Raw genomic sequence first — 25,025 nt, 5'->3', positions numbered from 1 at the left:
TCTTTGTGTATAAGGCATGCTTGTGCGGACATTGCTGGTACCCATTTTTCTTGAAATACTTGTCAATTCTCTCATTCCAAGCACGAGGAGCCTACTTCAGCTCATAGAGCGTTTTTCTCAATCTCATCACCTTCTACTCATCACCTCTCTTCATATACCCGAGTGGTTTCTCGACGTACACCTCCTCCTTCAGCACTCCATTTAGAAAGGCTGATTTCACATCCATCTGTAGAATCGACCATTGGTTTTGAGCAGCTAACGAGATCAGAAGTCGGATTGACTCCATTCTCATGACAGGAGCAAATACTTCATCATAATCGATTCCCTCCTTTTGTCTATAGCCCTTCACCACAAGTCGATCCTTATAACGCTCAACCTCTCCTTCGACAGTCATCTTTTTTTTGTACACTCATTTTACTCTAATGGGTCGAGTTCCTTCAGGAAGGTCAGTTAGCTCCCAGGTTTTATTGCGTTCAATTGCCCCAATTTCATCATCCATAGTCGATCTCCAATTCTCGTCTTGTACGGCTTTCTCAAAATTAAAATCTTCTAAGTCGGCAAGGAGACATACAATGTGGACTTCATTTGTAGTGGCATATATCTCCCGTAGACTTCTCATTCTGGGTTGTAGAGGCTCGGATTCATCTTCTGAAAGCTCGGTGGTTGTTGATATTGGAGGCATAACAGCCTTTGAACTTGTTTCTTCTTCAATCGGGTTACTCCAGTTCCATGTCATTGATTCCTCCACGTCAATATCTCGACTCACCACCAATTTCTTATTAATAGGATCAAATAATTTATATGCCTTATATTTTTCATCATACCCGATAAATATGTACTTCTTGCTCCGATCTTCTAACTTTGTCATGTGCTGACTTGGTATTTGCCCATAGGCCACACTACCGAATACCTTGAGATGAAAGACACTTGGCTTTATACCACTCCAAATCTCTTGAGGCGTCTTCTCTCCTAGATTTGCATCTAGACATCTATTTTGTAAATAGATTGTGCACTGCACTGCCTCTGCCCAAAACTATTTCGGCATATTCTTTCCTTTCAACATAGATCGAACCATATCGAGAATAGTTTGGTTCTTTCGTTAGGTTACACCGTTTTGCTGCGGAGAATATGGATCAGTCAAGAAACGCTTGATTCCATATTCCTCGCAGTATTTGTTGAACTCGTTAGAAGTGAACTCACCTCCTATGTCAGATCGAACTATTTTGATAACTTTGTTTGTTTCTTTCTCCGCCATCACTTTAAATTTCTTGAAGTTTTCAAACAATTCTGACTTCTCCTTCAGAAAATAAACTCACGTCTTTCTCGAAAAATCATCAATTAAAGAAAGGAAGTATCTTTTATCACTAAATGATTCTGGAGTTATTGGCCCACATAAATCAGTGTGAATCCGCCTGAGTTGCTCATTTGCTCTGTATTCAGAACTGCTTGGGAAAGAAGTCCTCGCTTGCTTCCCGATCACACATTCTTCACAGAACATCTTTTTGAATATAATGTTTGGTAGTCCAAGAACCATCTCCTTTTTCACCAACTTGTTCAACCCTCCGAAGTGAAGATGACCGAACCGGTAATGCCACTTCATGGCCTCATCCTCTATATTAACCTGGGCAATGAGTCTCCCAAGTTTATCCTTCAGCTGCAGTTCTCGGCCATTCATTATAGCCGAGTACCCTTTCTCCATCAACTGTTCCATGCTTAGTATGTAGCTTTTGAGATCAGATACGTAGTAAACATCTCTGATCTCTTCGATTCCCCCATTTTTATGGGGATGCCTGATCGTTCCTCAACCTTTGACGGCTACTTTTGAAGCATCGTCGAAAGAAATGGATCCGGACTCCACCTTTGAGAGTATTTTGAATAAGCTCTCGTCGTCGTACATGTGGTTACTTGCGCCAGTATCCAAGTACCAAAATGAGTTATCAGAACAGCTTGGTTTGATCTCAGTTTCTGGAATTTTTGTCACCAGCAACAACCCTTCATCTTCTTTCTCAGCAAAGAACTTTGTTGGTTTCTCATTTTTCTTCTCGGATCTACAATCTTTGGAAATATGACCCAGCTTTCCGCAATTGTAGCATTTTATCGAGTAACAATCCTTGGCAACATGCCCATTATTTCCACAGTTATAACACTCAATATTATTATTTGTGTTTGTCCGGCCACCCGAGCTTTGCCTTTGCCATGTCAGTTTTGTTGGCCGACTTGCTCACTTCCTCGTCCTCCTCTTCCTCTACCACCTAGGCTTCTGCCTCTTCCTCTACCTCTGGTACTTTGAGCATAAAGCACCTTCTCCTCTTTTAATGTCGCATTCTCCTGGAGAGTCTGTTCAAGAGACTCCCCCTTCTTGTTTTTCATTTTCTACTCATGCACTTCCAAGGACCCAGCAAGCTCTTCAATGGTGAGTGTTGATAGATCCTTAGATTCCTCTATTGCGCACACAATATTTTGTAAACTATCTGTCAATGACCTCAGAATTTTTTCAACAACTCAGTTTGATGAAAGACTCTCACCATTCGGATTTGGTTTGTTCACCACGGTCTCCACTCGAGTAATGAACTCAGATACGCTTTTAGACTCTTTCATCCGCATGTTTTCCAGATCTCCCCTTAGGGTTTGAAGTCGGACTTGCTTCACTCGTTCGTCTAATTTGTTTTCTATTTCGAGTGTATCCCATGTCACTTTGGAAGATTTTGCGTCAGCTATCTTCTTAAAACCAGATTCGTCAATAGCTCGGTATAGTAGATATAGAGCCGCCTAATATTTAGCTTGAACGACCTTCAACGCGTTCAACTGGGCATTTGAATACCCATTTGGGTTCTTTGGTTCCTCATACCCAGTCTCGACCACATCCCAGTTATCTTGGAAACCGAAAAGGGCCTTCATCTGCACCTTCCAGTTGACGCCTTTTGTCAACTTGGGTAGCGGGATGCCATTGGTTAGACCTGCAATTCCTATCAAGTGTTTACACTCAACACACACACCTCACAAGGCTCTCGATCGCTCTTGTTTTTCTCACTCGGTCAGCGCACACCGCGGCGTTCTCTTTTGAGACTAACACGTTTTCTCACGCTCACTTCACACACAATAGCTTTGATACCAATTTGTTGATAACAAGATGGAAAAATATATCTTTCTTATTAATCTCAAATGGATTTTTATAACTCTTTATAAGAAAGCATAGACTCTTCATATTCCATACTCTTCAAATAACAAAATAAATTATTCTGCATATTAAATAGCTCCCACCCAAATCTCTTGGTTATCTCACTCACCCTAGTTATTACTCTAGGAATATTAAACATAAAAAACCAAATACCTTATTAATTTAAGTTTATTCAACAAACACTGCCCTAATTGAAGTATGTCTAACCACCGGAGAAAATATTTCATCATAATATATCTCGTTCTTCTACGAAAACTCTTCTGTAATAAGTCGAGCCTTGGACTTTTCCCCTTCTTTTTTTGATACCATTGGTTTCTTCTTATAGAACCATTTTCACTCAATCACCTTCTTACCCTCGGGAAGCTCAACTAGCTCTCATTTCTGGTTCTTATGCAAAGACTACATCTCCTCAACCATCGCACTCATCCATTTATCTTTCACCTGACTCGTAATAGCTTCCTGAAAGTTTACCGGATCATCAACAGTGATAAGTAGTGTGAACGAGACCATGCTTTCATAACCAAATCTATTAGGAGGCTTCATAGTGGTGTGTCTTTATCTATATCTAACTAGACTATAGTCTTGCAAACCATTTGTATCACGACATTTAGAAGCTGAATTTGAACTTTTACCCCTATTAGAGATCACTGAAAGTTGTTCTAAATCCATCTCAAACATATCAGATGCAACCCAGGGTTCTTCTAAATTCATTTGTTTTGTATCTGAAACAAAGCAATTTTTCACAATATTGTCTTTACTTTACTACAACATAGATTTCTCATCAAATATCGCATCTTTGTTGATTACAGATTTCGTGTAACATGGAAATATGCATTGCTTGGACATTGGATCCAGTTTTGATCTTTCATCACCTGGTACAAGCACATAAGCTAGACAGTCAAAAATCTTTAAATTATTAAAGTCAACTGCATTATTTGTTCACACTTCTTCAGCAACTTTACATCCCAAGGATGCTCATGGTGATCTATTAATGAGTTAACCCACAATATTAACAGCTTCTGCCTAGAAACCTTTGGAAAGTCTCGCATTCAATTTTAAGCACCTTGCCTTCTCAATAATGAATCAGTTCAACCTTTCTTCTACACCATTTTATTGTGGTGTCTTACGTATTGTGAAGTGCCTCTAAATACCAAGATCCTCGCAAAATTTCTTAAACTGCGTTTTGTATACTTTGTACCATTATCAGACCTCAAATACTTGATTTTTTTACCTGTCTAGTTCTCCACCTCCGTTGTCCATAGCTTGAATTTAGCAAAGATTTTGGATTTCTATTTCAAGAAATAAATCTAGACCTTTCTAGATTACTCATCAACAAAAATCACATAGTACAAAGCTCCACCCAATGACGATTCTCTTGTAGGACCACATACGTCGGAATGCATATAATCAAGAATTCCTTATGCATCGTTCTTACTAGTTGTAAAGCTTACTTTAGTTTGTTTTCCAAGAACACCGAATTTGCAGAAGTCTAACTTATAGCTTTTAACACATTTCAACATATCTCTTTTATGTAATTCAATCATTCCACGCTCCCTCATATGTCCAAGACGCATATACCATAATTTCGTGCTATCATCATCTGACTCAACAGAATGAACTCCACCTACAATGTGTAGATATTTTATTTGGTTCCCTTTCCTTTCATAACAATCAACACACCTTTATAAATTTTATTAATTTCCTGATCCTCATTTGTTTTATGAGAATACCCATTTTCATGTAAAGTATTTAACGAGATCAGATTCTCCCTCACTTCAGGTATATGTCTAACATTACAAAGAGTTCTAACAGTACCATCATACATCTTAATTTAGACTTCATCCATGCCAATAATACTACAGCATATATTGTCACCTAAGTGAACAGAACCAAAATTACTTGACTTGTATCATTGAGTTGACTATTTATAATTGAGAGTGCATCACCATCGTTCTGCTCCGAGTCATTTTTCTTGACAACGTTCACCAACTTGGAAGATTCAATATCATTAATCGTTTTTTAACAACAAAAAAATATATGTCCCGGTTCTCTACAATTGTGGTATCGAAACGTCTTTTTTCTCATTGACTTGGATCTGATTTTTTCTCTTTCAGAACACTCTTTTTCTTGTCTTCTTCCACGATCTTTATTTCCCGTAACATATAAACTGTCGGATTGAGAATTTTCCCCTACATTCTGCTTTTTCTGATTTTGAGCCAACAATGTTGTAGTAATTTCTTCAACTTTGATAGTTTCTTTCCCATATATTATAGTAGTCACTAGGTGCTCATAGGAAGATGGTAACGAGCACAAAAGTATCATTTCTCTATCTTCATCGTCAATATGCACATCTAGTTGTGCTAGATACATATTATGTGATTGAAGATATTCATATGCTGAGCCAAATTTGAACCCTTGTGCATCTTCAACCCATATAACTTTTGTGTCAGATACAACTTGGTCCTCACGATTTGGAAATAAACTGACCTTCTAACTTTTCCATATCTCAAATGGAGATTGCAGATTCATCACATGATACATAATTTCATCTACCAAATAAAGTTGCATGGTCCCCGATGCCCATTGTTGTAACTCTTCTAAATATCCGTCCTCCATTCTTGTTGGTTTTTCAGCACGCAAGACTTTCAATATTCCTGGTTGTGCCAACCTTTAACTCTCGTTTGCCATAGAACGAAATTACCCATTCTGTTGAACTTTTCAACTTTAAATCTGATACTAGAAGACGTCTCAACAAAGTCCAATACAAATCAAATCATATGTATTCTTGTTAACTCCAATTTTTGTAACTAAATTTAATTTTTAACATTTTCTAGTTTTTAAAAATATTGAATTGTAAAAAGAATATTTTATTTTATGATAAATATCTTTATTTTTTTATTTTGTGTAACATTTATGTATTAACTAGGGGTGGCCAAAAAATCCGATCCGAAAGATCCGATCCGTTAATCCGGCCGATCCGATCCGAAAAAATCCGTATCCGATCCGATATTTTTACCGGATTTCCGGATCGGATACGGATCGGGCAAAAAAGATTTCGGATATCGGAAGCCGATCCGGTCATTTTTAAAAATTATTAAATAAACAAACCCAAACAAAAATATAATTAAATAAATACAAACCCAATCAAAAATCTCTCTCTTCCTATATTTTCCTTCATTTTTCTCTTTACGAACCCAAATAAAAATATTATTAAACAATTACAAACTAAACAAAAATCTATCTCTTCCTTTCTTTTCTTTACAAACCCAAACAAAAATACAAAATTTCCCTCTTCCTTATGTTTTCTCCCATTTTTCTTTACAAACCCAAACAAAAATATGTCTCTTTCATTTGTTTTTCTTCCCATTTCCCTTTAGATGTGTTCTCAAATCGTCATTATTCATAATTGAAATCCTTAATAGAACAATTTCAATTTTCTAACATATGAAAAAAATTAAAATATGAAAAAAAATCGGATCAGCGGGTATCCGGCTGGCCGATCCGATCCGATCCGGTATTTTCAAATCGGATAGTGGTCGGATACGGATCGCAATTTTTGAAAAAAATAAAAGCGGATATCCGATCCGAAATACCGGATCGTATCCGATCCGTAGGTTTGGCCACCCCTAGTATTAACTATATTAAATTGTTTTTTTTAAGTTAATATGTTTTTTAGGTATGAAAGTATAATATCGATACCGTACTGAAATTAAGGTATACCAAAATCAAGATAAGGTAATGTATAAATTTTTATATATCGAAATTTTTGGTAAAGTATAAGGTATAGACAAAATATTAATGTATACCGTACCGACCCACCCATAATTTAGTCACCTGACTATTTTATTATAAAAATATTTTTTTAACGATCGATTTATAAAATTCACCATATTATTTTACTTGAAAAATATTTCATTAGCCTTTTAAAATATTGTCTCCAACTTTTAATTTGTCCAATTACTTTTCAGTTGAAGTTAAAGAAGTTAAAGGAGAATGTTAATATATATATATAGTAATAAATATATAGTTATCATATTTATTATATAAATAATATTATCATAATATTATTAGGAAGGTGATATATTGTGATAATATTATTATTATTATTTTTATATGCATAATCTAATATCAATAAAATAGACATAATTTATATACTCAAAATGGATCAATATAATATTTTTCCATTTTCTCAAAATTGTATCATTCATAATATCTTGGTGATATATCACAATCTTAATTTATTCTCACTAAAGCAATTTTAGTTAACTTGATTCCAAAACTATAGCAGTGGGTAGATAAAACGTTCGGTATTGAATGTTAAATTGCAAAATTTAGGGACAACGCTCAATCTATTGAATCAAACTACCTTTTTAATAGAAGTATTAAAAAAATATATTGATTAAATAAAAATAGGTAATTTCAAAGTAATGTTTTGACCAAAAAAATATCCAACTAAACCGGCATTCTCTCTATAAAAATGATCCCATATTTCTCTCTAGGGAACTGACTATAAATTAAAATGAGGTTGGAAGTTGGCATGTTTATCGCCCATGCAACGTTCTAATTCATTTTAAGCCAAGAGAGAAAGAAATCAAGTTTTTATTTCCTCCTTTATGAAGACTTGGTTCAAAATAACATACATTTCTTCTTGGTTGTTGAATAAAGGCCACAACCACGACGACCAAGAAGAAGGAAATCTCTGAAACAACAACGGGAACTATGGTGGCAATGGATTCTGCTCGTACAGGACGCCTATTGCAGCGTTATACGAAAGGCCGCCGTCTCGTTGTTGGGTAATATGTCTTTCCCTTTATGTTCTATTCATCGGTTTCTAATTAATTCATTTTATAACCTATTTTAAACATTAATTGGATTATCATTTCTATTAGGGTAAGAATATTGTATATTAGTCATTTCTTGAATTTCGATTCATTTTGATTGGCTTTAAAAAAAATCAATATTGTCCAATCCTCGGGTGTTCGTTAGGTTGTCTTTGTTTCGTGGCTTAGTTCTTACCGCTTTTCTTTTTGTTTGCTGTTTTTTTATATGGTTTGTTGTTCTTGATTAAATATATTTGTATTCAATGAATTTCAAAAAAGAAAACATTAATCATGGTAATATTCTCAAGTGATATATCTATATGAATTATGCAGATGCATACCTTATAGATTTAAGACCACAAGTAAATCTTATTTGGAGGGAAAAGAATTAGAAGTCCTCCTCATAAGTGCACAAAGAGAAGGCAAGGGCATGTTATTTCCCAAGGTACAAGATAAAATCATTTGAATTTTCCAATTTGAATATTTTTTTAACAAAACTAATGTTATTTGGATTACTAAATTTATTAGGGTGGATGGGAAAATGATGAATCAATGAAAGAAGCAGCTTTAAGAGAGACCATAGAGGAGGCTGGCGTCATAGGAATTGTCCAAGTAACAACTTCTTCATATACTTACAATGTTTGAAACAAAAAATTCCGATCAATCCTAACATTCGGTCCACTTACATGGTGTGTGTTTCTCTACAAACAAAAACATTGCAGAATAAGTTAGGAAAATGGAAATTCAAAAGCAAGAGCCACGATGGTTCATATGTAGCGTACATGTTCCCCTTGCTCGTCAAAGATCAACTTGACCTATGGCCGGAGAAAGAAATTCGGCGAAGAGCATGGGTGAGAAATTTACCGCATCTTCATTTTCATGTATCAAAAGTTATATTATTCGAATAAAGAAGGGCTTCAAAAATTGAAATTTTTTCTTATTGTATAGATGGGCGTTCCGGAAGCTAGAGAAGCTTGTCATTACACATGGATGAAAGAAGCCCTAGACTCACTAGCGTGTCGCCTTGTCCCATCTACGCAGCAACAACAAGAGATTATTGAAGAAGATGATGAATTAGGAAGCAAGCAACAACTCAATAGTGAAGAAGATTTTTTTGAAACTTACAATAGTGAAGAAGTTTTTTTCGAAACACGCAACAGTGAAGAAATTGAGAAAGTAGATAGTAAGCAAGAACAACACAATAGTGAAGAAGTTTGAGGAAGTAGTAAGAAATCAACAACACAATATTGAAAAAGTTGAGATAAAGAATAATGGTTCTCTAAGTTGATAGGCACAAACTATGTTGATTGACATGGAGACAAATTTTTTCTAGAAGTATAGAAAACTAGTATAGGAGGAGACATGGCCAATTGTTTGACAAAAGGAAGGTTGATTTTGAGAAACATTTGCAGTTTGATATTAGGTTTAGGATGATTTGCTCCCTTTGTTCCCTTCTCAACAGACTCTCTATTGGAGTCTCATTCTACATGTTAACTTGGCTTGAAAATGTGTGCTAATTTCATATTGGAGAATACATGAGAATTTTTTATGACCATATGAATGTATAGAATATGATTCATTTCTTTCAAAATGGTCATATAATATGATGGATGCCTCTAATTTGTCTATGTTATAAGTTAATGTTTTGGATGAGAGAAGTAACCATTTAATTAATTTCATATTTAATTCTCTAGGAAAGAATGTCCTAATTTAAGTAGGGATAGTGATAATGTGATGTCATTTCTAAAAATAATCATGATTCAAAAAATAAAATTATAAAAACATTTAAGCACTAAAAAAAATCCCCATTTTTCGAAAAAATAATTACAATACACAAAGAAATATGTAATGTTTCTTTGAACCCCAAATAAAAATATTAACAAAATAAATTTAATAAAAAAAATATAATAATATATATTTTAATATTGAATTTTTTTAATAAATTACTAAAAATAAAATTAAAAAATTAAACACTTTCATTCCATATTTTATTCAATTCGGTAAAACAACTCATCTTTTTAAATATCTCATAACATTTTTTCTCAATTAACCTCTCATCATGACCTTACACTTTTACTTTGGTCAAATCAAAAATTTCAAACATTGTCAATCTCTTTTTTACCATCATTTTATTCCATCAATCCTCAATTGACATCTCATCTCGTGACATTAAAGCACTCAGACTGATCAAGCATCTCATTCCACATTTATATACTAACTCAAATTGGACTTCTCATCTCATGATCTTAACTTTCACTTCGGTTAAACAACTAATCTTCTTTCATATTTTAACCACTTAATTTATTTCTCAATCAAACTTTATCTCTTTACCTTATTTTCACTTCGACTAATCAAAAATCGTCTAATTCCATATTTATCCACTAATCACAATCGACCTCTATTCTCTCAAAGACCTTACTTTCACTTCATCAAACAACTCATCTTCTCATATATTTAAAATATACAACACGACATTCTTATCCTCACTTCGGTTAACCATACATCTTATTCCATATTTATCCACCCAAATTGACCTAAGCATCTCGTTACCTTACTTTCACTTTGACTAATTAACTATCCAATTCTATATTTATCCACCAATTCACAATCTACCTCTCATCTTAAGACATTGCTTTCACTTCGTCAAAAAACTCATTCCTAAATGTGATTCACTTCTAAGGCGTGTTCCAGAAGGTGATAGAATCCTAAACCTAATGAGGCAGAAGCAACTCAATGAAAAAAAATGATGAAATATGCTGGAAAACAGAAAGCAACAAGAAGTTCATTACAAGAAAGACATGTGAAATGGTTTGAACAAGAGGACATGAGGTAGATTGGCATAATGTGGTATGGTCTCCAAAGATTATTCATCGTCACAAATTTATTCTCTGGCTGGTATACAGGAAAAGGTTGACAACAAAAGACAGAATTTGAAAATACATAAACATTACTGATATCAACTTTGTCCTATGTTCGGGAGTTGAGGAAAGCATAAACCATTTATTTGGGGAATTCTCTTTTGTAATACAAATCTAGAGGAGATATGTTGCAAACATGAACATCGTCAACTTCCATAAATATTGGAAGAAATCCAAGAGTAGATGAAAAATAAAGCAAAAGGAAGATCCTTCTATGTAAGTATGCTGAAATGTTACTTTGGAGTAGTAATCTACAATATCTGGAAAGAAAGAAATTCAAAAACTCACAGTAGAAAAAGTAGAACTGCTGAAGATATTTGGAGAGATATAACTTCAGATGGAAATGCACTCATTCAATAATGGAGAGAAGTCAAAAGGAATGAAGAGAATAGAAAAATCTGTTAGATATGGGATATTTCGTTTGAGAAAATCACAAGTATAATCAAAGTAAAAATGCTATAGGCGTTAATTGATTGTTGTTGTTGTTGTTTGTAATTCAATTATTCTTTCATTGTCAAATTTAGAAATTGTCTAGATCTGATCTTAAACTTTTTTTGGGGGGGACAGTTTTAATGAAATGGCACTAAGCTATTTTCTCAAAAAAAACTCATATTGTGTGACCTTACACAATTTCATTTCGGATAATATCTCCTCACATATTTTATAATATAAAACCTAACTTTTTTATCCTCACTTCAGATAACTAACCATCTCATTACACATTTATTCATACCCTAATCAACCTCTCATATTGTGTGACCTTACACAATTTCATTTCAGTAAAATTAACCATCTCCAACGCTACCAATCTCTTTTACCCTCACTTTGACTCACCAATCCCTCGATCGACCTCTCATAGCGTGACCTTACTTACTTTGGTTAACCAAAACCATCTAATTCCACATTTTTATCCCACTAATCTCAATCAACCTCTAATCTCGAGACTTTACTTTCATTTCGGTCAAACAATTCATCTCCTCACATATTTTACAATAAACAACACGACTTACTTATCCTCACTTCAACTGACCAGCCCCATCTCATTTCACATTTATCCACCTAATCGAACATCGCATACCGTGACCTTAAACTTTCACTTGGTACATTACCAATCTCTTTTACCCTCACTTTGGACCACCAATCCCCAATTGACCTCTCATCGTGTGGCATACTCACTTCGACTAACCATTAATCTCATTCCATATTTTTATCCACCTCAATTGACATAGTCGACCTCTCATCGTGTGGTATACTCACTTCGACTAATCAACCATCTCATTCTATATTTTTATTTACCTCAATTGATCTCTAATCTTGTGACCTTACACTTTCACTTCAGTCAAATCAACAAACAACAAACCATCTTATTTCACATTTATCCACCTTAATCAAACATCTCATATCGTGACCTAAAATTTCACTTTGGTGCATTACCAATCTATTTTATGCTCACCTTGGCCCACCAATCCCCAATCGACCCCTCATTGTGTTGCATACTCACTTCGACTAACCAATCATCTCATTTCATATTTTTATCCAACTCAATTGACCGAGTCGACCTCTCATCGTGTGCCATACTCATTTCGACTAATCAACCATCTCATTCCATATTTTTATCCACCTCAATTGACCTTTAATCTTGTGACATTACACCTTCACTTCGGTCAAATCAACAAACAATAAACCATTTCCTTCCATAACGTGAATGTCTTTTACCCAACCATCAATTTTTATCGCATATTTTACCCATTCATCCAAATTGACCTCTAATTTTATGAATGGCATTTACCCACCCATCAATTTCATAGCAAATTTTAAACAATATCATTCGCATCCAACAATCTCCTCAATTCGATAAATCAACGTTTTTATTTCACATATTAACCATCAATGTTTTTTAATAGTTTAAAAATTGTGTTTAATGGAATTTGAATCTTGGTCTCTATTATGTAACATTAACATTTCAATTATTAGACCATTTAAGATTGTTGATTTATATTTATAATTTTGTGTATGCATATATAATTAATATGACTAACAATTAAAAAACTACTTATATATATTTAATATTTGTATTTTTTAAATATTTATTATTTTAATATATTTAAAATAAATATTTATTTTTAAATTTTATTAATTTTTTACTAAGGTTTATTATATATAAAAATGAATTATTATTATACTATTAATGTTGATTTTTATTATTGTTTTAAATAAATTATGAATTATTAATTTTATTTATTTAGTTTTATTATTAAAATAAAAATATATGTCAATTTCTTTCCTAATTAACTAAATTCTCCTTTTCATTATTAAGATTTATAATATATAAATATGAATAATGAATGTATTTGTTTTAATTAGGTTATAGATTCGAAACATACTTATAGTATTTTGAATTTTATTTGTAACGGTTTTAAGTTTATGGCGGATCAGGTCAACATACAATCCCATCAATTTATCTATTTACTTTCACATATATATTCAAATTAATCATCGTTTTCAATCTGGATACTTTGAAATTAAGAATTATTATTATATATATATTTGCTCCTCATTCTTTTATATAAACTTTTGTTTGAAATTTTTTATATTTATTTATTTTTGAAATAATTAGTTTATTTGAATATGACAAAATAAGAATATAACTTCAAATATAAACAATTATTATTCTATTAAAAAATTTAAATATGATCGTCTAAAATTACAATTAGACTGTGTTACTCAAATTTAGATTAAGATAAAAATTCAAAAAAATCATTAATAATGTTATTGTGAAGTAACTGCCACAGGATTTTGCTATGTTGTTTCTACACATTTAAACTAATGATAGTTTATTTTATTTCTTCTTTTTTTGTTGTGTAATAAGAATACTTGCAATAGCTACATAAAGATTTTTTCCTATTTTATTAATATATATATATATATATATATATATATAATACCTAATGAATAAAATCAAAAATTTTAATCGAAAAAATCAAATCCATCAAAATAATTTATTTTTAATTTAAAAACGGACCTACACATTTTGTAAAGTCCATTTTAGCAATTTTTTATAAACATATTTCTAACATTTAATAATAAAATTGTTAAAAAAACAAATAGAAGATAAATCTAAGAATGTTCCAGACACTCTATCTCCATTCTAGACTCTGCTCGTCTTTTCTATGAGTGTCTTTTTTTTTATATATAAATGAAGAATTCATCCTCCTCCTCCGACATAAAACAATGGCTCTCTTTTCCGGTGATCCTTTCCGGCGGTTCTTCTTGACCTCTCCTATTCATGGTTCGACATCAGCCCTCATGGATTGGTTTGAAACACAAACTGCCCACATCTTCAAATTCAATGTTCCAGGTTTCAATGATCTATATATATACATTAGTTCTATTAATAATTTGAGTTATAAACTAATTAATTGGTTTTGTAGGATATAGTAAAGATGAAATAAAGGTGCATGTGGATGAAGGAAATGTACTTGTGATTAGAGCTGCCGAGGCCGGAAAAGATGAAGAAACGGGGAAGGAAAAAGAGAAAGAGTCGGTGGTTTGGCATTTGGCGGAGAGAGGAGGAGGAGGAGGGGGGAGAGATGAGTTTGGGCGGGAAATAGAGTTACCGGAGAATGTGAAAGTGGATCAGATAAAGGCGTCGGTGGTGAATGGGGTACTTACGGTTGTGGTTCCTAAAGATAATTCTAGAAAAGTAAATAAGGTTAGAAACATTAATGTCACTAGTAGCAAGCTTTAATGTCACTAGTAGCAAGCTTTAGAGATCTAGCTAGCTAGATTTCTATGGCTTATAATTGATTTCTATATATTATGGAATGTGTAAGGAATTAATGATACTAGCATTTTTCCATCGTGAAAAAAAAAATACGGATAAAATTTTTTATTTTATTTTTAACCGTTTTAAGTTTATGGGTGGGTCAACCCACAATCCGAGCCAAGTATCCATTTACTCAACACCTATATAGATTAATTAGTTAAAATGTTGAACTTATATTAATATTAAAACGTCCCGCGTTTATCAAATTTGGTGTTGAATGTAAAATATAAAGTCTTTGTAGCCTAGTTAGTTAAAGAGTTAGTACTTGTTTTGTTAGGAAACATACTTCTAGCATTTTTAATTTTATTTTTAACCGTTTTAAATTTAAAAATGGGTCAACCCACAATCCGACCCAAGTATCCAAATTAACCACAGCTTTCGACCCGCCAATCCGGAGACTTTAAAAATTAAGAATCATTATATATATATATAGATTAGTTAGTTAAGAAGTTGAACTTATATTAATATTAAAACGTCCCGCGTTTATCAAATTTGGTGTTTAATTTAAAATATAAAGTTTTTGTAGCCTAGTTGGTTAAAGAGTTGTACTTGTTTTGTTAGGTTGCAAGTTCGAAACATACCTCTAGCATTTTTAATTTTATTTTTAACCGTTTTAAATTTAAAAATGGGTCAACCACAATCCGACCCAAGTATCCAAATTAACCACAGCTCTCGACCCGCCAATCCGGACACTTTAAAAATTAAGCATCATTATATATATATAGATTAGTTAGTTAAAAAGTTGAACTTATATTAATATTAAAACGTCCCGCGTTTATCAAATTTGGTGTTGAATTTAAAATATAAAGTCTTTGTAGCCTAGTTGGTTAAAGAGTTGTACTTGTTCTGTTAGGTTGCAAGTTCGAAACATACCTCTAGCATTTTTAATTTTATTTTTAACCGTTTTAAATTTAAAAACGGGTCAACCCACAATCCGACCTAAGTATCCAAATTAACCACAGCTCTCGACCCGCCAATCCGGACACTTTAAAAATTAAGAATCATTATATATATATATAGATTAGTTAGTTAAAAAGTTGAGCTTATATTAATATTAAAATGTCCCGCGTTTATCAAATTTGGTGTTGAATTTAAAATATAAAGTTTTTGTAGCCTAGTTGGTTAAAGAGTTGTACTTGTTTTGTTAGGTTGCAAGTTCGAAACATACCTCTAGCATTTTTAATTTTATTTTTAACCGTTTTAAATTTAAAAACGGGTCAACCACAATCCGACCCAAGTATCCAAATTAACCACAGCTCTCGACCCGCCAATCCGGAGACCCGCCAATCCGGACACTTTAAAAATTAAGTATCATTATATATATATATATAGATTGTATGTCTTTCTTTGTTTTGGAAACACTCCTTTTAATATGGTTGAATATAAATAATTAAATATGAGTTAGTGCATTTAAAAAAAAAAACAAAATTATAAGAAGTTCAAAAAAAGTGTTTTTTTTCACTGTATATTGTTCGATTGAATTCTTCCTTACGAATTTTTATTCTATAAATAATATTTAATGGTCTTAGATTTTTATTTAGTTATTGTAATTTTGTTTATAATATTTTATTATTTAACTTTTTATTTGAATTAATATATATATATATATATATATATATATATATATATATATATATTAATTAATAGTTTGGTGTGGCCATGTTTTTTTATTAATAAATAATTTCTTATGAAGGTTAAGGAGTAACAAATGATAAGAGAAATTTGTAAAAGAGAATGAGAGGGTTTATTTTATATTTAGTCAATCAGATTTATATCATTCATCATTTTCTTTATCAATTTTTTTCTTTCTTATTCTTTTTACTAAATTCAATTTCCAAATCATTTTTCTTTAGTGTATAATTTTAATTTAAATAATTATTTTAATTTATAAATTTATTTTAAAAATTATTTATTCAAGTAAATGAATTAATATTATTTTTAATAAATATAATTTATTTATAATATTATTTATTTTATTATTAATTTTAATTAATTTTATACTTATTTTTTTATAATTGTTATCGTATAAATTTTCTAATTAATTATATATATATATATATAATTAATATTTTCTAAATGAGCAAAAGAAGCTCGTGGTCACCTCGAACAAAAGAATGTCAACGTGGTCAAGAAATTCTATATTGAATTTCTCAAAGCAAATGAAAGTCACAACCAACACGTGAACGAGAACCAAACTGATCATGATCCCACCGATCCTGAAACTGAAGTCCTTTTGCCACTAATTAGGTTAAAAAAAAACAACATCGACGTGGATGATAGAAAAAGCCAAAGCATCTCGAAAACTATGAGCTCCGAAACCAATGAAAACCGCAATGTTGTCAAAGAAACCACTTTACAGGAAATAACTCATACGCTCAACTCTAAACTCAAGCCCAAAAGGAAAAAATGACAAGAGAAACTAGCTGAGACGAAGAAGCCAAAATTTTATCTGAAAATATATTCCAAAAAGACCTAAGGGTGACAAGAAAGAAAGAAAGAAAGAATAAGGACAAAGACAAGAGAGACGAGTCCGAGGAAATCAATCTTTATCGTCTTGTTTTAGTTAATTAATTGCTAGTTTCATTCATTATTCACTTTTGTACTTTAATTTCATGTTCGTGTACGTTTCTTAGGTCAACTATGAATTCTTTATCGTCATCGTGTATTGACTCTGATCAAATTGTTGTAAGCTCAATTTTCAGCTTTGGTACTCTCATCATTTTCGAATTTTTTTAATTAATTTGTGTAAGTCATTTCTAAAATAAATTCTAAATAAAACTTATCAGTTTGAAATTAATATGGACAAAGACTTTAAAGATATGTAATCAGGGCCAACCATATTTTTTGGCTGCCCTAAATATATGTAAAAAAACTTTAAAATTCTCAAAGCCCAACTATCTCAATTTAAATACAAATAAATAATATTTAAATTATTAATAATTTATATAAGAAATAAAAATGTATTGGGTGATTAGTTGATGTTTTTGAATTATAAAAAATTTATGGGCTGTCCAAGATGAGGTACCTTAACCTATGGGTTTGGGCTTAATTGTGCTTATCCTAGACAGGCCTCCATATAATTATTTAGTTCAAGTCACAACATTATTAAATTAGGCTTGATATTTACAAGTTTATCTCTGAAATTATTTTAATTTTATGAAAGTAATTTTTTTTTATAAACGGTCCAGGTAAAAGAAGGTATAGTTAAAATACAACAGAATAACGTTACATTAACTATCGATAAAAATATAAATAAAAAAAATTAATAAATAATAATAATAATAATAATATGTATTCAATATTTAAATTTTTTAATAAATCACGAATAATATATTAAAATAAAAAAATATAACGATCTCATTCCACGTTTTATTACTTCGGTAAAACAACTTATCTTCTCACATATCTCATCACATATTTTTTCAAATAAATCTCTCATCTCATCTCATGCTCATACACTTTTACTTTGGTCAATCAAATATTTGATTCATATTTTTTAATATTTAATATCGTGACCCCATACTTTGGTTAATCAAATATTTGATTCATATTTTTTAATCATTTTCAATTGATACATATCTATTATCCTTCGGTAAATCACATTCCAATCACACTGGTTAAAGGTTATACTTGTTTTGTTAGGTTGCAAGATCGAAACATACATATAGCTTTTTCAATTTTATTTTTAACTGTTTTCGGTTTATGGACTGGTCAACCCACAATCCGACCCAAGTATCAATTTACTCTCACATATATCCAAATTAACCACAACTCTCGACCTGGAAATTCGGAAATTTTAAAAATTAAGCATCATTTTATATATATATATATATATATATATATATATATATATATATATATATATATATATATATATATCCTCATTTCATCCCTATGAGGGGTATTTCTCATGTTGACATTAGGCATACTAGAAAGAAAGAGTCTGTCTAATCATAACATTACATTTTTTAAGGGGGAATGTCGCTGCTGATAGATCCCGGCCTGGTTTTTCTCCACTAACCAATTATGTTACGACTACTGAACAAACTTGGTTGACGAACATGGTTTATGCGCAGCTAATGTAGCGGCTTGTCGAGCATTTGACAAACTCACACCATCCATTTCAAATAGAATTTGAAAAATCTTGCGATTTCCGATGATAAAACCAAGAAGGACTAGACCGATTCGACTGCTCTCACTGGCTCAGCTGCTCGATAGGAATAGGAAACCGTTCCAACCACTTCCACTTATGCGGGACATTCACTCTCAAAAGCATGATCGTCACTCTAACTCGCGCCAAATGCCTCTCATAGGGAAAGCTTGTTCCCTCCCGCCCTAGTTGCACTATTCCACCTACCTAATCCCGGTATTAAAACGAAAGATGTCTCTGAAACTTCTTTTTTCGCTTTCCTACAAGGGAGGAGGCTTGTCTAAAATGCACATGGATGCCAGATAGAGCAGAATGTGCATTTTTCAATGTAGTGGTTATATATATATATATATATATATATATATATATATATATATATATATATATATATATATATATATATATATATATATATATATATATATATATATATATATATATATTGTGTTCATCTAATTTGGTGTTGAATTTAAAATATAAAGTATTATTAGCCTAATTGGTTAAAAGATTGTACTTGTTTTGTTAAGTTGCAAGTTTGAAACACACATATAACATTTTTTATTTTATTTTTAACCGTTTTAATTTTATGAGCGGGTTAACCCCAAAATCCGACCAAGTATCCATTTACTATCACATATATCCAAATTAACCACAAATCTCGACCTGTCAATCCAGACACTTTAAAAATTAAGCATAATTATATATATATATAGTTAAAAAGTTGAACTTAAATTGTTAAAATGTTTCGCGTTCATCTAATTTTGTGTTGAATTTAAAATATAAAGTGTTATAAGCCTAGTTAGTTAAAGAGTTGTACTTGTTTTTGTTAGGTTGCAAGTTCGAAACATACATATAGCATTTTTAATTTTATTTTTAACCGTTTTAAGTTTATGGGCGGGTCAACGCACAATCAGACCCAAATATCTATTACTCTCACATATATATCCAAATTAACTAGAGTTTTTAACCCGACAATCCGGACATTTTAAAATTTAATGTTAGATAAAATTAGATCGGTTAAATAAAACTTAACAAAAACAAATCTCTTGTGCAGGAACAAGTAAAGAACTCAACCGGTCAAAGAACTCAACCGGTCAAAGAACTCAACCGGTTAAGAAACTCAACCGGTCAAGTAATCAAACCGACCAAAAACCTGACCGAACAAGAAAGGCAAAAGAAAGGCCTCCGGTTCTATAGGTGGCCGAAAGAAGAAGGTAGCAAGTAAGAAAGCGGTTCCGGTCAAAGAAAAATCTGGAACCAAGAAAGATAAACAACCAACCGGATCGGCTGATCCGCGGTCCGACACCCCCAATGATGAAGATTCGGCATTCAGCTCTAGCCGAACCGCTTCACAAAATACCGGAGAAGATCAGTCCGGTAAGGAGAAAGGACCGATAGTCGAGGAAGAATCGGTCAGTCATAATGATGATGATGCCGGCTCGGATAGACTTGGGGAAGAAGATGACTACGCTGATGATAACACCCGGAAAACGGCTGAGGATCTCGTTAGCAGAATCATGGACGAGATACATCAGCAGACTCGTGCGGCATCCGAAGTGTTCTATCAATGGATCCGGCACTGGCATCAGATACTCTACAAACACATGCTACCGGATCTCACCGTTAGCCAGAAATTTGAGAAGTTGCTTGAGATGGAGGAGGAGGTCATCAGCCTCACAAAGGCTTAGGACGTCACAACCGCCCTAAAACAAAACACAATGGTCGAACCGCGTGCTCGGTTACAAAGGCTCACCGAACACATTCAACGCCTCCAAGAAAAGCATACTCCGGGGACACCGAACTCTCAACTTGAACTTTTGGTGTTAGAACTGCTTGCGGTCAAGGAAAGGGCACTGACCGAGGAGATGGCGCGGCTTGAAGCGGAGCCCGACCACCAAGAAACATCGAACTCATCCAGATCCTCTCCTAAGGATGTTGGCGGTCAGAATCTGACCGATAAAGAGCTATCCTCTCCTCCACCGGATCAGCATATCAACATAATCGAAGTCAGGACAGAAACACCTCTCACCGACCAGCGAGCATCTGTTCAAACCGGGGTTTCAGAACCGGCCATAACGGAAGAGAGGGTCAAGACCCTCATTGAAGAATTTGTCAATGACGCGGTTCAGCCATGGAAGAAGAAAATCAAAGAAACCGCGGCTAAAGCTTTCGAGTTGGCCGAGACAACAAAGGATGATCTAAACAAGGCGGTCGATCGGATCACGTCCGTTGAAACAAATTACGGTAATACGGATCAACAATACAGCGGTCATCTTGACCGAACAAAGGTATTGGAGGATATAACTCCGAAGATGGTGACCGACCTCGATTCGGTCAGCTAGAGGGTCGCTACGATGTAACGGTCTCAAGAAAAGACCGATCAAAAATTGACGAAGGTTGTTGAGGACTTGGCTCAATCCGGTGCCCAAGCCGGATCTAATCGTGAGAGGGTAATGACCCTTGAAGAAAAGAATGCCAAGCTTGAGGCCGATCTCAAAGCGGTCACCGAACAGGTGGCGGAATTAATAGCGGCTAAGCTAGCTGTCGACAAGGCACTTGAGGAAGCGAATGCCAACGCGGCCCAAAAGCTCCAAGATGACCTGAACGAACAAACCCGGATACAGAAGGAAACGGCAGCGGCAAATGCGAACATAGCCGGACATATGCAAAATCTAGAAAACAGTGCACCGGCCATAGCAGCATCCATAGCGGCTCAACAAGCAAAAGATGCTAACCGGCTAAGGGCCCAACAAGAAACGTATAACAAGTTCGCCAAGGCTCACAAGAAGTCCAAGGCGGTTGCTTCCCCTTCTGTTCTAGTTACACGAAAAAGAAAAGTTGCTTCGAGGAGGGCGGAAATCACGGGACTATTGGACAGAGTCACTGACACGGTTGTTGACCCTCCACTTAACCCAGTTTTGCAAGCCGAGGATGATTTTGAGGAAGAGCTCGAGCCACAACTCACAAAACAGCGGTGTTTGAATGCGGTTCCAATCAGATCGTTCGGTCAACCGTTCTCTCCCCACACCGGCACCTCAGGCGGTCAAGGATCCTCTTCCAGGCCGGCTCAAGCGGTCAAGGGAAAAACAACCGATGAATTGCTGGAACACTTCCTGCCGCCTAGAGCGAAGAAATAAGGGCCTTATTTACTTTACTTTACTTTATTTACTTACGATTATTTTGGTTTTATATATATAGTATTTTTGCCTTAGCATATTTCTTATATATATATCAAGTAAATTTTGGAAACCGGCATCCGATTGCATTCTTACAAAGTTTTGAATATTTTAAATAAAATAATCAAAAAGGGAGAAACTAATAAGATAAAATATAAAAAATTTTTCGAAAAATTCTTCCAAGTCAGTTTCCAAAAATCCGGCCAAATAAACTCTCAAAAACAAAACCGTCCTACATTTGCATTCTTACATGATTTTGAATATTTTAAATAAAATAATTAAAAAGGGAGAAATTTATAAGATAAAATATAAAAAATTTCAAAATTTTTCTCAAAATTTTCCAAAATTTTTCGAAAAAATCTTTCAAGTCAGTTTCCAAAAATCCGGCCAAATAAACTCTCAAAAACAAAACCGGCCTACATTTGCATTCTTACATGATTTTGAATATTTTAAATAAAATAATCAAAAAGGGAGAAATTGTTAGATAAAATTAGATCGGTTAAATAAAACTTAACAAAAACAAATCTCATGTGCAGGAACAAGTAAAGAACTCAACCGGTCAAAGAACTCAACCGGTTAAGAAACTCAACCGGTCAAGCAATCAAACCGACCAAAAACCTGACCGAACAAGAAAGACAAGATCGGTTAAATCAGAAGGCCAGAATCATTGAACAGTCGGTCAATCAGAAGCTATGAAAAAACCGGAAGTCATCCGGTTAACATAAACAACCGACCAGCATAAAAAGACACTTCGGGTATCTGTTGAGAATGGTACCGAAGGAACAGACTTAGTATTGTCATATTCATACAAGTCTGAGGAAAGTCTGCAGGCTACAGAAGATCGTCCTACAAGATCTTTCCACTCCAGGATAAATCAGAAAGGCAATCTTCCAGGTACAGGCAACTGTCCAACCGACAGTTACCATATTAAGTAAAAGACAAACCTAACCGGTTTGACCTACACACTGGAAGACTAGATCGTCAGGTCTGAAGACTAGACCGCCAGGTCTGAATCACTGAACCTCTGCTCAACCAATCAGACTCAAGGAAATGAAATGTGACCGTTGGCACATTTCACCTATAAAAGAAGGAGCTGAAGAGGAATAAATGCGGTTACAAGTTCTGAATTTTCTACAGCCTAAGTCAAAAATTGTGTTCTATCTCTAGAAAGCTTAAGCGCTTATTTGAAGTGTATTTACAATTTCGGTTAAAATTGTACGGGTGTTATCGAGTAGGAAATAAGTCTCGATCGGATTGTGTTTGTGTATTCCTTAGTGAATATCCTTCTCGCGGTTTCGAGAGGAAGGGGTGACGTAGGAGTTTCATCTCTAAACATCCATAAAAACTTGTCTTGTTATTTACTTTCTGCCGGCTTAACATTCTGACCGATCTGCACTAACCTACTAATACCGCTCCAACCGATTCAACATCATCTAAACCGAATTACTAAGCTGCAAAACCGACCCAGCAAACTCCAAACCTGTCTTATTCAAATCCGGTTCTGCCTATCTCGTGTGTGTGCTGCTTCAACCTGAAACAAACCACTTCCGCGCTTGAACATGGTTCAAGGGTTTGTGACAGTTTGTATAGTATTGAAACCCCGGTGTTAATTTCTAACCGGATTAATCATCACCTTTGAGTGAGACGCCCCGACCGACCAGACCCCGGTTTCCCAGCCGCGACCTAGATCCTAACATTTAAGCATCATGATATGTGACAACGAGCGACGAATTCTTTTTGCACATATCTATTACTCTGAATTTTGGGTTTTGAAACTCTTTTTGCCGGAGAGAGTTGAGAGACACGAAATGACAACAACGAGCGGGAAATGAATTACACATGATTTTCTTATTTAACTCTCCTACAATGTGACATGTGACAGACCACGTCGAATTCATGATATTGTTTTCATTACTCTCTAATATAAAATACTTTCTCTCTCAAGTTAAAAATATAATTTTTATTTAATTTACTTGATAGAATGTAAAATAATTTTTTTATTTTCATATTATTATTTTAAAAAAAAAATCAAGTGAGATTTTAAATTACTTATATTTCATAATTTATAATGCTTTTATGATGTCAATTTAGATTATTTTTAAGAAAAAAATATATAATTGATCTATTTATTTATTTATTTTATTCATTTTCACTATTGGCCAATAGAGCAGACTATAATTATACATTTTTGGAAAAGAGGTTTACACAATCCAAAAACAAAATCAAAGAAAAGAAAAGAAAAGGGTAAACGCGGTTTCTTCATCCTTCCGCCCACCAGATTCTTCAACGATCAACGCTTCAATCTCACCATCAATGGCATTGGAATGGGTTGTACTCGGCTACACCGCCGGCGCCGAAGCAATCATGCTCCTTCTCCTCACTCTTCCTGGTCTCGAACCAATCCGCAAGGGCCTAATCTCCGTCACTCGTAGCCTCCTTAAGCCTTTCCTCTCGGTCGTCCCTTTCTGTCTCTTCCTTCTAATGGATATCTACTGGAAGTACGAAACTCGACCCACCTGCGAAGGCGAGAGTTGCAGTCCATCCGAACATCTCCGTCACCAGAAATCCATCATGAAGAGCCAACGTAATGCGCTCCTCATCGCCGCAGCTCTTATATTCTACTGGCTATTATACTCCGTTACCTCCCTCGTTGTCCGCATCGATCAGATTAATAAACGATTGGAGAAGACCAAGGCAAGGGAATGATTTTGATTTGGATCTTGCAGCCTCTACTCAGCTGCTGGTTTGATTTGCTTCTTTTCGTCTGTTAGGGTTAATTACATGTTTGACAACTTCATTTCAAGATTCAGTATTTTGATTTGCAACTAGTATACTGTTTTCTGCATTGATATGTTTAATTGAAACAGATCTGACCCAATTAAAGGGTCACAATAAAATGTATGCTTAAACTTCATTCATTGTTGATCATCTCCATGGATCCAAAGCTTGTATCTGCA

General features: G+C 33.8%; 3 protein-coding genes across 3 annotated transcripts; all 3 read left to right on the top strand.

Annotated features, from left to right (window-relative positions):
- Nucleotides 1–7,824: 7,824 nt before the first annotated feature.
- Nucleotides 7,825–9,216, top strand: LOC124939279 (nudix hydrolase 18, mitochondrial-like). Its single transcript, XM_047479765.1, has 5 exons — nucleotides 7,825–7,971; nucleotides 8,332–8,443; nucleotides 8,527–8,610; nucleotides 8,721–8,849; nucleotides 8,947–9,216. Exons 1-5 carry the CDS (start codon nucleotides 7,898–7,900, stop codon nucleotides 9,214–9,216), a joined length of 669 nt encoding a protein of 222 aa, XP_047335721.1. The 5' UTR covers nucleotides 7,825–7,897.
- A 4,895-nt stretch (nucleotides 9,217–14,111) lies between these two features.
- Nucleotides 14,112–14,690, top strand: LOC124940513 (15.7 kDa heat shock protein, peroxisomal). The gene is made up of 2 exons (XM_047481036.1): nucleotides 14,112–14,274; nucleotides 14,348–14,690. Exons 1-2 carry the CDS (start codon nucleotides 14,148–14,150, stop codon nucleotides 14,662–14,664), a joined length of 444 nt encoding a protein of 147 aa, XP_047336992.1. The 5' UTR covers nucleotides 14,112–14,147; the 3' UTR covers nucleotides 14,665–14,690.
- A 9,590-nt stretch (nucleotides 14,691–24,280) lies between these two features.
- LOC124937625 lies at nucleotides 24,281–25,025 on the top strand. The gene has a single exon (XM_047477921.1). It carries the CDS (start codon nucleotides 24,382–24,384, stop codon nucleotides 24,772–24,774), a length of 393 nt encoding a protein of 130 aa, XP_047333877.1. The 5' UTR covers nucleotides 24,281–24,381; the 3' UTR covers nucleotides 24,775–25,025.

Source organism: Impatiens glandulifera, chromosome 5 (genome assembly GCF_907164915.1).
Source record: "Impatiens glandulifera chromosome 5, dImpGla2.1, whole genome shotgun sequence".
NCBI lineage: Eukaryota > Viridiplantae > Streptophyta > Magnoliopsida > Ericales > Balsaminaceae > Impatiens > Impatiens glandulifera.
The sequence above is the reverse complement of the archived record's forward strand: the minus strand, read 5'-3'. Positions and strand labels throughout refer to the sequence as shown.

What these genes read in the sequence shown, in the direction of transcription:
- LOC124939279 (XM_047479765.1), top strand. Translation starts at nt 7,898, where the DNA reads ATGGTGGCAATGGATTCTGCTCGTACAGGACGCCTATTGCAGCGTTAT. An exon ending in GGCCGCCGTCTCGTTGTTGG is followed by an intron (nt 7,972 to 8,331) that starts GTAATATGTCTT and finishes TGAATTATGCAG; the next exon opens with ATGCATACCTTATAGATTTA. An exon ending in AAATTCGGCGAAGAGCATGG is followed by an intron (nt 8,850 to 8,946) that starts GTGAGAAATTTA and finishes CTTATTGTATAG; the next exon opens with ATGGGCGTTCCGGAAGCTAG.
- LOC124940513 (XM_047481036.1), top strand. Translation starts at nt 14,148, where the DNA reads ATGGCTCTCTTTTCCGGTGATCCTTTCCGGCGGTTCTTCTTGACCTCT. An exon ending in CTTCAAATTCAATGTTCCAG is followed by an intron (nt 14,275 to 14,347) that starts GTTTCAATGATC and finishes TTGGTTTTGTAG; the next exon opens with GATATAGTAAAGATGAAATA.
- LOC124937625 (XM_047477921.1), top strand. Translation starts at nt 24,382, where the DNA reads ATGGCATTGGAATGGGTTGTACTCGGCTACACCGCCGGCGCCGAAGCA.